Below are 13,648 nucleotides of genomic sequence, written 5' to 3' on the forward strand. Positions count from 1 at the left end.
TGCCAGTCTTCCTGGTGTCCACCAGAAAGAGTTTCCTTGTATAAAAGTCCTCTTTCTACAACAAACCTGGATCGATTAGAAGAGCTGAGAGGCGTTGGGTTGCTCCGTGCCGCCGTCCAAGCTCTCTGGAGGCTTTCATCTGCTTCCTGTTCGGTCTGGAACTGTTCCCTTGATGCTGGAGACATCAGTTCCTCATTGGATTGTGGACCTAGGCTTGGTCCCTCTGGAAGCGATATAGGGGATGGAGCTGTTTCTGTTGACTGTGAACCGCTCTCCGCTGGTGCACTATGTTGGGATTCAGGCTCTGGCTGAGCCTCTTGGGTCGGGTTATCGGCTGCTGCCAGTTCAGGGTCGGTGGGGCCCTCTGGTGTTGAGGTTGCAAGTACTGGATTCAGTGCTGACACGGGGTCTGGTGTTGGTTGTTCGGCTGGTTCCGGTTCTGGGACTGGTTCCGTCTGGGTCTCTGGGACTGGATCCACTACTGCTGTTGCAGAGATTGGCCTGGGGTCCATCACCTCTGACCGGGTCCTGATAGAAGTTTCTGGAACAGAGCTTGGCCTCACGGCTTGTTTAGCCTGGCTGCGGGTGACTGTTCCCACCCTCTTGGCCTGCTTCACATGATTGGCCAAGTCTTCCCCCAACAGCATGGGGATGGGATAATCATCATAGACTGCAAAAGTCCATGTTCCTGACCAGCCTTGTACTGGACAGGCAACTTGGCTGTAGGCAATTTGAAAGAGTTGGACTTGAAGGGTTGAATCGTCACTTGGATCTCTGGGTTGATTAAATTGGGGTCCACTAAGGAAGCATGGATAGCTGACACTTGTGCTCCGGTGTCCCTCCACGTGGTGACCTTCTTCCCGCCCACACTCACAGTTTCCCTCCGCTCCAAGGGTATCTGGGAGGTATCTGGGCCTGTGGACCTCTGGTGTGATTCCGGTGCAATGAACTGTAATCTGTTGGGGTTCTTGGGGCAGTTGGCCTTTACATGCTCCAGCTCGTTACATTTAAAACATCGTCCAGCTGACGGGTCACTGGGGCGAGGAAGGTTGCTGGAGAACGGGGTGGTGGGACGATAAGGGGTCTGGAGGGTTCTTTGGGAGGTAGGTGGGGCTTTGGGCGGTCCCCGGTAATAGGGTGTGGTCTGGGGTGGTCCCTTCTGGTCTCTGCTCCAACTGCGACCAGTTTTCTTCTTCTCTGCCACCTCCACCCATCTGGCTCCAATCTCTCCTGCCTCGATTACAGTTTTGGGCTTCCCGTCTAGGATGTATCTTTCTATTTCCTCAGGAACACCCTCTAAGAATTGTTCCATTTGCATTAGGAAGGGCAAATTTACTGGAGATTCAACACTTGCTCCTGATATCCAGGCATCCCAATGTGGTAGGCATATCGGGTAAATGACATGTCTGGTTTCCACCTTAGGGCTCTGAACCTCCGACGAGACTGCTCGGGTGTTATCCCCATTCTGACTCTCGCCTTGGATTTAAACAGTTCATACTTGTTCATGTGTTCTTTAGGCATTTCAGCTGCCACCTCAGCTGAGAGTCCACTGAGCTGCGGCCTCAGCTCTACCATGTATTGGTCAGTAGAGATGTTGTACCCAAGGCAGGCCCTTTCGAAGTTTTCTAAGAAGGCCTCAGTATCATCACCTGCCTTGTAGGTGGGGAACTTTCTGGGATGGGAAGTGGTACCTGGAGAAGGATTGCTAGGGTTTGTTGGTATATTCTGCTGGGCCTTTATCCTCTCCACCTCCTCCACATGCTTCCTCTCTTTTTCCTTCTCCTCCTCCACATGCTTCCTTGCCTCCATTTCCCTCTTGTAGGCAGCCTCCTGTACCTCCTTCTCCAGCCACATGAGTTCTATCTGTCTTTCATGTTCCCTTTGTTTTTCCTCAACCTGAAATTTGGCTAATTCCAGCTGTAGTCGAGCTGAGGATTTGGTCATTCTAACCTCTCTGTTTTTAACTAACTTTACACCCGAGGTTTAGAAATAAAAAAACAAAACTTGGCTGTAAAATTTTGCTGTGCTGGAATAGAATACCTATTCTCTGATAGTGACTGTCAGCCTACAGAAAAAGACAATTCCCTTTTCTCTGCTCTGGGCCCAAATTAAAGCAAAAAACCTCCAACTACTTGGAAACCTGCTTACCCAGCCCAAAGAAAAAGCAAATGGGTAGAACACACACCCCCTATTTACTTTTAGGAAGAAAAGAAAAAAAACCTCTGGGTTGGAAAACTGAATTTCCCTGCAGGAGTTAAGTACCCTGTCTCCAGGCAAAGAAAACCTGCAATTCACAAGATAATCCCCTTTTGTCTCTGCTTGGCCACAAAGCAGAGAAAAACAAGCTGCTTTCAGTTTCAGCTGCTTTCTGGACTTCCTTTCCACAGGAAAAAAAAATTCCTTTTTAAAATCTGTATTTCTAGTTCAAAAAAATCTCAACTGGATCTCAAAATGATTTCAGGTTAATCCCACCACTATGCCACCATGTCAAGGTTCCTCCCCCACTCTGAACTCTAGGGTACAGATGTGGGGACCTGCACGAAAAACCTCCTAAGCTTATCTTTACCAGCTTAGGTCAAAACTTCCCCAAGGTACAAAATATTCCACCCGTTGTCCTTGGACTGGCCGCTACCACCACCAAACTAATACTGGTTCCTGGGGAAGAGCTGTTTGGACGTGTCTTTCCCCACAAAATACTTCTCAAAACCCTGCACCCCACTTCCTGGACAAGGTTTGGTAAAAAGCCTCACCAATTTGCCTAGGTGACTACAGACCCAGACCCTTGGATCTTAAGAACAATGAACAATCCTCCCAACACTTGCACCCCCCCTTTCCTGGGAAATGTTGGATAAAAAGCCTCACCAATTTGCATAGGTGACCACAGACCCAAACCCTTGGATCTGAGAACAATGAAAAAGCATTCAGTTTTTTACAAGACGACTTAATAAAACATAGAAGTAAATAGAAATAAAGAAATCCCCCCTGTAAAATCAGGATGGTAGATATCTTACAGGGTAATTAGATTCAAAAACATAGAGAACCCCTCTAGGCAAAACCTTAAGTTACAAAAAAGATATACAGACAGAAATAGTTATTCTATTCAGCACAGTTCTTTTCTCAGCCATTTAAAGAAATCATAATCTAACACATACCTAGCTAGATTACTTACTAAAAGTTTTAAGACTCCATTCCTGGTCTATCCCCTGCAGAAACCAGCATATAGACAGACTATAGACAGACACACGGACCCTTTGTTTCTCTCCCTCCTCCCAGCTTTTGAAAGTATCTTGTCTCCTCATTGGTCATTTTGGTCAGGTGCCAGTGAGGTTACCTTTAGCTTCTTAACCCCTTACAGGTCAGAGGAGCTTTCCCCTGGCCAGGAGGGATTTTAAAGGGGTTTACCCTTCCCTTTATATTTATGACAAGAACCCACTAGGATGACCAGACAGCAAATGTGAAAAATAGGGACAGGGGGTGGGGAGGGGTAATAGGAGCCTATATCAGAAAATGACCCAAATATCAGGACTGTCCCTATAAAATTGAGACATCTTGTCACCCTAGAACCCACCCCAATCTTCCCTGTCGTTTGGTTGTCTAAAAAGTGACTCAGAGGAACTGCCTGACATATCACTGTTCGACACTCACCAGGGCAAGTTTTTCAAAGGTTTTAAAGACTTTTCTCATATTAGTGAGACACATATAGTGATGTCACATGCCAGTGGGTTTGGCCAGTACTTTAATAAGGACTGCTAGCATATTGCTGAGGGAATTACAGGATGCTGCAGTTGCCCTAGACTTTGAAATTTCAGGTATGCACGCTGCTGACAACTTAATTGACACGGAAACCAGGACTTGCATATTTAGCGCTTTCTGAGTTATTCTAGGAGGAGGTGATCATGTGCTGTTTTCTTTGGAGCGCTCTTTCAATATTTGACTTTTGCGGGGGGCTTTCATTGAAATAAATGGCAGTTTTGTCATTGACTTCAATCTATATTTGGCACTTACATGGGCCCCATTACTGCAGTATTGGAGCATCTCACAATCACAGCACCCCCGTGAGAAATAGAAGTGCTATTATCACTGTGTTACATATGATTAATACAGTTGCTAGATTACGGTTGCTAGATTAAGTAAAACTCAAGCTAGTTTTCCAGACATTTCATACAAAGCATCTCCTATTTCTGACCTCCTGGGTTTGTTTATTTGCATGCACAATGTTGTCGTGGAGAGATGAATGACAACAAGGGAGCAGTGAGGCAACTTTTGTAGCTCATGCTCTTGCTGGCTGAAAATACACCATTAAAAACACATGCATGCTGTACCTTTAAAGCTTGAGGGACATACTGGGACATGGATTTTTAGGTAGAATTTCCAACTGAAAGTGATTTGGCCCACAGACATGAAAAACAGCTGTTCTTTTCTATGTTGAAAACTATCTACAGAAAGAACAGTTAAAAATGTGATAAAAACCAAAATACAATAGAAGTCATAAAAAAAAGTAACATTTGCCTGCCCCACACAATTACCAAACATCTCCTTTTTCAAATACAGAGAAAGAATGTGCCAATAACTGCATAACGGTATCTGAGGTAACCGTTGGCATATACTAGCAGTTTAATTGTAATTGCAGTGGAGCACCAGTCCTGCTAGAAGAAGAAAGGTTGATTGGTGTGGTTCTGGATTGGTGAAACACTTACTGAGTTTAAACAAACCATTATCTTAAATAAAAATGAAAGATGTTGACTTACCAACTCTAAGAATCTCCTCACTACCTGTCTTTGTTTTAAATTGGTCTCCCCATCCAGGTTAGCAGTTTCTATATGACACAGCCCATCGGGGTCACTTGAAGAGAGCAGCAATATGTCAGCAGGTATGATTTCATTACAACGAAGCTGAACAAAGTCGCCAACTTCTACTTCTTTCCAATATCTGTTCATATATTTCTTTTCATTCCTGACAAAGAGACATGTACAGGAAACACATCAAAACACTGACCAGGTAGGGATGTCTCAGTCTAGTCTGTATGGATTTTAGGCTGGACCACAGAGTATTCATGAGAAATCACCAAGGTGTTCTCAAATTCTCCCTCTTTAGAAAAATTAGATGGCCACAAAAATGGTGATGAATAGGTCATGTGACTGGATAACAATTATTAAGAACTAGATCACAGGCTAGGCTGTGTGGTTTGGTGGTGGCAGAAAAGAGAACAAGTCACCTTCCTTTCAGTTTCTAAATGGCCTACCTACCTCCTGGGCATGAGTACATTGGGGTAAATGGGTTCTGTACACCCATTACTCCTACCCTTGACAGATGGGTTGGCCGTGGCTCCTCCTCCATCACAGTGCACGAATCAGTTCAGCTTAACCAGTGCAGGGGTGGGGGTTAGTTACCTGCTATTGATGAAGGCCAGTAATAGATTTGTACCCCACCTCCGGGGTGAGGGTAGGACAGGAAAGGAATTGGACAGGCCTCTCTGAGGCACAATCCCTTCCTTGCACTGTTCCTGAGGCACCACAGCTATGGGCCTCCCTGTATCAGCCCAGTCTAGCCTTCAAAAGAAGTAATGAGAATATTTGCACACATTGTAATGCAAACCTATAAAAAGTCACTCACATCTTTGGGAAATACTGTTAAAGAAATCCAGCATACCAGTGTTTTTCCTCTCCCCACTGACTACTAACAACGGCTATGACTTATAAGGATGAACTTGTGTGGTGCTGCATGTGAAACACAGACCCAAGAGCCAAAAATTCACAGCCCAAACCCACTAAGCTAGAGTCACCACGGTATCTCTGCTGAAAAACGCAGCCACAAATATAGTGTGGGCAGAGGACATTCTTGTTTCCTTAAAGTGCCCTTTTATAGTGGCACATTAACTATAGTGGCATCTGTTGTACAGTTAATAGTCTCTCTGCCCAGCCATTGTAAACCTTCTATTTTGCAGCCAAATTTCTTTGTCACTTCAAAGATTTATCTAGTTGAAACATTAACATATATGTTATTAATCTAGATCTGCTCATTCAAGCTCTCTATTTTTTTTTAAAATGAGTTAATTGGTAACTTTTTTTTTGTTAAGAGCAGGGGGAAAAAGGAACAAGTGCCTGCTTAACTAGCTCTAGTTAAAATAAAATGCTTTGAAATTTTTAAAAACAGCCAAAATATTAACTTTGCAAAACACCTCTGCAAATGGGAAATAGCTACTTTTGACACTTTCCTAAACTACCAGAACATAACAATTAATGAAATAACACTGCACCCTATCCTAGATGTTTGCCATTGTTGTTACATTGCAATTGACACTGCCATTATTCTTCCTTGACACCATCTATGCCAACAGAACAGGATTATGAAAGGGAAAAAAACGTTGCCATTTTATGTACTTTAAATGTATTCCTTAAAATATGTTTTGCATATGAAGATCCTGAATAGACTTAACTAGATCAAAACACAGAAGACCTGCTAACTTTCAGAATTACTGTTAAGGATTATGACCCAGATTTTTTAAAGGTATCGCTGCACTCAGGATTGCAACATCTAACTGGTCCAGGAGCCTAAAATTCATTTTCAAAAGGGATTTAAGCATTAGGTGCCATCCCTTTTTAAAATGAAATTTAGGCTCCTCAATCCCAAGCACAGTGACACCTAAATACTTTTAAAAATCTGGACCTACGTACCTAGTTCGTCCTTGTTTTGACTCCATTGGTGTCAGAGTTATACAGCATCTATGTACTTATTTAGCATATACATCGAACAATAAAATGTCAGGTAATGGGGCAGGGATGTATCTTTCTTAGCTGTCCCTTCCCTATGACCAGTTTATAAAAGGAATAATGAAAATTATGGTTTTACCCCCTTTTTAACTAAAGATCGCTACAGAAGAGTAAGAGCTCTAAGTGTAAAACATGATAGCTTAACAAGGGCAGATAATTTTCACATTGGCTGTAGACATATTCAGCATTCCCTCCACAATCAGTCTGAAACTAGCATTTAACTTTTCCTACTAATGAGTATGAATTGCTTTGAAACCAAGAGTGCAGGGATGTAGTACAAATCACTGGATCACAGATCTGAAAGGTTTGTTAGCTATGCAAGCAGTAACTCAAAACACTTTCACATGTGACTGCTACTCTTAATCTTTTTTAATTTAACTGTAGAAGTGAATGAAGTTCAAATGCATTTGTAATGAGTGGTGCTATATAAGTGTTACCAGACTAAAAATCAGACAACAGTCCCGCAGGCTATAGTGCCTAACAACTTTTAATTAATTTTTATTGTTTAAAAAGCATTGCACTTCGAGCATTTCTTAATCTCCCACACACTTGGCAACTATCACACCTGTATACTATCTGCCACAGGAAGGGTGGAGATCTTGGACTAGAATGCCAAATGTCTCATTAAGGTTGGATGTACTGTAAGTGTTTGCAACAGAGTAGCTCCCCCTTAATTAGGAACAGAGGAACTGCCATATCAGGTCCATGACATCTAGTTCCTACCTCTGACACCTTGTATTTAGCTGTGATACTCTGAGTACCTTTCCCAGACCTGAAGAGCTCGGTGTAGCTCAAAAACTTGTCTTTTTCACCAACAGAAGTTGGTTCAATAACAGATATCACCTCACCCACCTTGTCTCTCTAACATATATGGTCTACTCATAGCTCCAGTCATTCTGAGAGCCCCAGTTCAATCCCTCTTTTATATGAAAATCTTCCCATGCCTCTGAGAACACAGTATTCCAGGTGAGGGTGTACCATAGATTTATACAAAGTGGCATTATAATATGTTGGCATTGTCTTCCATTCATTTTTATACATTCCACCTTTAAAATAAAAAAAAATTACTGCTTCACGTTGAACGTCTATTTTGACTGAATTGTTCACAATGATGCCCAAACCTTTTTCCTGAGCAGTTACCGTTAATTTAGAACACAGTTAGGTGGAAGTATAGTTATTATTCCTTCTTATGTGTATTTGCCAACCATGATTTTTTTGCCATTGTACTGCCCATTTGTGAAATGGATAGGAGCCTCTGAAGTGCCCCCACATCTTCTCTAGTGAATAGTCCAAATTGTGCATCATCTGCAAATTTTGCCACCTCGTTTTTCACTATTTCCCAGCTCACTGAATACATTAAATTAACTGTGCTAAAATAGATCTTTGGCCACCCTTCTGTGACCTCCCATGTAACCTTCTGCCACATTGAAATCTGTTTGCACATTCCTGATGTGTTCTTATCTCATAGCCAGTTTCTAATCCATGACAATACTTATGCCTGTCACCCCTGACTTTAACAGCCTCTTGTGAGGAACTTTGTTTAAGCTTTCACAAAGCCTTTGACAAATGTCAGATGGCTCTTGTTTAGCCACTATTTTTGACATGCTCCAATAATTCTAGGGAAGTATAATTTTCCTTTAGCCTATAAACCTGGAGGTGTAGATAAATGCCTCAGAATCTAGGCATTATGATGTACTACTGCCAGGCTATGGTACAGAACAAATGCTGTTACTTGATAGTTAAACGGATGCATTATGGGTGAACTAGTTTCCAATATTTGTACCCAAATATTTTAAAGTGTAGTGGAGAGTCTTCCCCCTCATCAAATGCATAGATAAAAAGCCATTCTCCCTCCCCCTCCCCCCCCAATTCTAATTTCCACTGACAAATTTACTCTGAGCAAACTGAATCTGCTGGCTAGGGATACAAACAGCAGTGACGGAAATCTTTTCACTCCAGCTTTCTTCTGAAGCATAAACTGATACAAAGCAAGCCAGCAATTCCACATTTTTGAGCAGGCCTTTAACTGCAAACATTGGTTTAAGCCTTGTGACATAGGGCTAAAGTCTGCTAGCCCAATTCTATTGGTTTCAACAGGGTTACACCAGCAGCAAATTTAGCCCTGAAAGCTATGGGCATAACTTAAAAGAATAATATTTATCTGCAACAATTAAGTGCAATTATTCCAAAGTATCTCCTGAAAGCATTTAAACAGCCATGGGAGGCCTGCAACATACTTTCAAACTTGTGTACAACAGAAGTTATCGTAACTGATATCTAAATACTTGTATTACACTGATTGCTCCGGGGTTTGTGCCAGATCTTGGGAATGGTTATAACAAAAAGTCTTAGGCAAAAGGTAAAAGGTACAGATGACTGTTAAAGTTTTTGTCCCTAGATTTAAACTTAGGTAAAATCACAATATTTGATTGGTTTTTGTAAAGGTGTGTTTTAGTTTTTCAAACTATACCATTCCACTGTTAAAGGTTTAAGAACAGAAGTACCAATGTCTTTCTAGCCCTTACCAAAAATAATTTTGTTTCTCCCTTTTGAAGGATCTCAGATGTTTAGGCAAGACAAGGTAGTTCTTTAGAAGACAGACACTATAATTGCAGACCTATTCAAAATTTAGGAAGAATTCTCCATGTTTTTTCACATCCTTAGGAACCGTTACAAGCAATGTTAGGTAGGAATTTTTAAGTTAAAAATTTGCCTCAACAACTGTAATTCTCCCAGGCTAAAATCCATTCCATTTGCACAAACCTGAATATTCCAGCTCTAAGGTAGTGGAATGAAGTCTTTGCCAGGGCCAAGGCATGGGACTTTTGTAGAGTCCCTTCCCATTTGCGTTCCCCATTGGCAACTATTCCAGACAATGAGCTGGACCAGTGGACACAAAGCCACCTCATCAGTTGTTGTGAGGGGTCCTGAGCAATGTTCACTCGCATTTTTTTCTGTCCATATGCAGAATGGTTTTTCTTATGTGCAACACTGTCGAGGTAATGTGAGGATGTGTCCCACCGGTAGAAACCAAGGTGGATAGAAAAAAATCAATGACTAGAATAGAGCTGGACAAGGAGAAGAAGTCTGGAGATAAATGTGAGAAGCGAGGGACATATGCTTGTTTTGTTAAAATATTATATGTTTGCTGTTAAAGGGAAAAAAATCCAGAATACATAACGTTGTAGTTTTAGTTAAAAATTTTTAACTATCTGTCTGGTGATGTTCTCCTCCTAATACAGCATAGCAAGAAAATCCTCCAAATATTAATGATTAACCTGTTGAATTGGAGATATTTATGAAGTCATTGGGAGGTGAACTATCTGCTTCAGTTACCTTTGGTAAATCAAATCAAACAATCATTCATTTTCTGATATAGCTGTAAAACTAATCTGAAAAGTTTTCAAAATAAATCACTGTTTAAAACTTCTAAAAATGAAACCTACATCTATCTCTGAGTTGTGAAGAATATATATTAAGGTTATAACCACCAAGAAGAATGCACTTTTATGCAGAAATCCATGATTAAATCAAGTCTTCCTGACTAGTGATTTAAATCATAATTTAAATCAATTTGATTTAAATCAAATCCACCCTGGTAGAAACAAAAAACCTAGATATAAATCACCCTTACATATTATATAGTGTAGTTTAACCCACCTGTTTTTTTTCATTAATGGTAAGGCAGCATTTTAAACAAGGGCCAAAGTCTGTGCTCCTCACTTGAGCAGAAAGGCCAGCGGGAGTTTTGCTTAACTAACAATGGCAGAATTTGGACCTAGAGGTGAATAAATCAAAAAATCTACAATAAGCAGCATATTTAAACCTGGATTGTCGCTTTCAAGTTCAAAAAATAAAATTCAGTCCACCTGCTGTCGGGCAACATCAACTGTTAAATCTGTCATTTGGAAAACAAATCTGGAGTATAATTGTGCAGTGAAGTATTTGTATACAGTATTCTATTAACGTGAAGTCTGCAAACAAAATCCAAATCTTTATGTACAAGTTTCATAGCATGCTTTTCTAACAGGTCTCAGCTATCTGAAAATTAGAATCCCTATTAGTCTTCTTTAAAGTGAGTTACACACACACATTATTGAAAGGACATTACTCCAGTACTAACAGCAGTACATACTCCGTTAAAATGTTCTCCTCATATTAAAAAATACATAGTCCATTTATATTCAAAAGGAGAAAGTTACCTGATTCTAAGACCAGTGGATTGTGAAACTACATGGAGCTTATAGAACGGCAGTATTGACTGTTACATTATTTCAGTCAGTTGCTATTTCTACATATTGAACTGATGGTCAATATTTGCCAACTTATTCAGTACATCAAAGTTCATGGGAGTTTTTGCAACAGGAGCAGAAGTTAGCATATAATGAAGGACCCAAATAGATTAATACCAAACCCCTTTATTTAGGAAGTGTTTTGAGCAAAGTTTACAGAGTCAAAATCAAACAACATAAATACCCACAAAGATCAGGCTTTCCCTGCAAAAACTTGTAAGAAACCACTTTCTTTGGATGTGCAAGTTGTTTATCTAGATTCTTGAAGATTGTCTACAGGTAGCCCTTAATTAGTTTCCAAGTGGAAATGTGTAACTACACAGCAAAGGGCATCTTCAGTTTCTTTTAATTCATCTTTTTTTTATTTAAAAAAACCTAATTACATGAGTTTTAAAAAGCACAGACTTGTGCCACTAAAACCTACACAGAAAATAACTGCTGTTTTTTTGGAGAAGCAACAGTTGATTAATCATTTCTTTTTTAGACTATATTGCAGCCGAATTCCTGATAGAGTGAATTGATTGATTTAGAGCAAGGGTCAGCAACTTTTCAGAAGCAGTGTGCCTCCTCTTCATTTATTCACTCTAATTTAAGGTTTTGCATGCCAGTAATACATTTTAATGTTTTTAGAAGGTCTCTTTCTATAAGTCTTTAATATATAACTAAACTATTGTTGTATGTAAAGTAAATAAGGTTTTTAAAATGTTTAAGAAGATTCATTTAAAAATTAAATTAAAATGCAGAGCTCCCTGGACCGGTGGCCAGGACCCAGGCAGTGTGAGTGCCACTGAAAATCAGCTCACATGCTGCCTTTAGCACACGTACCATAGGTTGCCTACCCCTGATTTATAGCAACATTTTTAAAAAAGTACTTGATAACAACTAGGATGTCTCTCCAAGGAATTGTATGAGCGAGCAAGAAAGAAAGAAAAGAGGGAAAAATGCAATGTCCAGAGATGAAGTGCAATTAAAATCAGAATCAAACATGCCTTTGTGTCCAGAGAAGTCGCCCACTCTCTCCCCAGCCACAATACCCCTGAGTCCAGGTTTCCCAATTCAGGTTCCCTCATGTATCATCTGCCTGGTGTATTGAAGCAGACCCAGAAGTTGCTGGTGCTATTCACTTGGGGTTGCAGCTGTGCTAATCACGGCCTGGGCAGCTCAGCCGCTTGTCTCCTGGTCCCTTTGTTACCGCCCTGAACTCCTGGCCACTTTGCAGCCATGCACAAGCCTCTGCTCTCCTGGTTCCTGGGGGAGCAGGAGCGAAGATCATCCCCGTCCTGGCAACACAGCACCATGGCCTGAGGGAGGAGGATGGGGAGGGTGTTATGCAAAAAAAAAATCGGAGGGCAGGGTGCTGTGCAGTGGCCCAGAAAGTCCTGGGGTGGGGAGGAGATGGGGGCCAACCTGGCGTTGAGCCTTCCTGCTGTAGAAAGAGGTGCCCCACTGTTGCCCCCTCCCCAGGAGTCAGTGTAGCTGGCCCTCCCCACTGCCTGGTTCCCCTCCAGTTGCCTGGCCCTGGTTGCCCCCCCCCGCCACTCCACAGCCCCTCCCTCCCTGCTCCGGGCACTGCCCTCCAGCAGTCACTGAGGATGTTAGCACCTGCGTGGCACTTGATGGAGCCCTCAGCCTTAACCCACTTCCAATGCGGAGTCCATGTTGACCTGGGTAGGCCTGTGAAAAGGTATCTTCAACAAAGTGCAGGCACCTCTGTGTCTCCAGAGAGGAAGCCCTCGGCATGGCCACACAGGGTGTGGTTCATTGCAAGAAAAAAGGGTTAACTCGGGTTAGCTAATGTGAGTTAGCTAGCTCAGGTTAGAATGGCAGTAAAGAGAAGGCAACTCAAGTTCTAATCTGGGGTGGCAACTCTAGTTCAACTCCAGGCTCCCCTATAGGCTTGAACTGCCAACCTGGGTTTCCATGTCTTCTCTGTTATTTTAAAATGAGTTAGCTAACCTGAATTGAGAACACTTTCCCCCCCCCAGTGAAGCTACTCTCAGTCAAACGCTGTAACAGGGTGCCACCCACTTCTTGCAAGTGCCCCCTGGTCAGTTAGTCTGTGGTGATCCCTGTAGGTGGTTTCTCAGGTGGGTTTTCAACAACTCAGCCCTCTGGCCGAGACGCACACAGTCTGTATGTGAAACAAAACAGGTACCCCCGTGGACTGTTTATGCTGGAAGGGGTCTATGTCAATACCCTTCCATTGGTATCTATGAAGCTCTCCCTGGGCTTACTCAAAATAGTCCTGGCCCTGGTATGGGGCGATAGGGCTTCCTCCCTGGAGACACTGTCTTCCTGAAGCTCTCCCCAACCCCCCGGGCTATCTCCTTATTCAGTCCCACAGCCCCTTCTGGGTTAGCCTTCAAATAGTCCCTCACCCTGATATGGGGCCGTGCTCCCAGGGCTTCCTCCCTGGAGACTCTTCACCCTTACTGAGCTTTTCTGGCCCCAGCTAGACCATTAAACAGTTCAGTTCCTCTTCCAGGTGTGTGTCCCAGTTCAATAGTCTGGCAACTTCACTAGAGGCTGGTGGGAGGGACCCAGGACCACCCACTACTCCAAGTCCCAGACCAGGAACCCTACAAA

The 13,648-nt window shown here is 42.3% G+C and overlaps 1 protein-coding gene across 2 annotated transcripts in view; it reads right to left on the reverse strand.

Moving 5' to 3' along the window:
- ATP10A (ATPase phospholipid transporting 10A (putative)) overlaps nucleotides 1-13,648 on the reverse strand; it is a 160,625-nt gene that overhangs the window by 93,705 nt on the left and 53,272 nt on the right. For both annotated transcript variants that reach the window (XM_073353092.2, XM_073353084.2), the window contains exon 2: nucleotides 4,749-4,953. In XM_073353092.2, coding sequence (XP_073209193.2) covers nucleotides 4,749-4,953 — 205 coding nt within the window. The remainder of the gene's footprint in view (nucleotides 1-4,748; nucleotides 4,954-13,648) is intronic.

Source organism: Lepidochelys kempii, chromosome 1, assembly GCF_965140285.1.
Source record: "Lepidochelys kempii isolate rLepKem1 chromosome 1, rLepKem1.hap1, whole genome shotgun sequence".
Taxonomy (NCBI): domain Eukaryota; kingdom Metazoa; phylum Chordata; order Testudines; family Cheloniidae; genus Lepidochelys; species Lepidochelys kempii.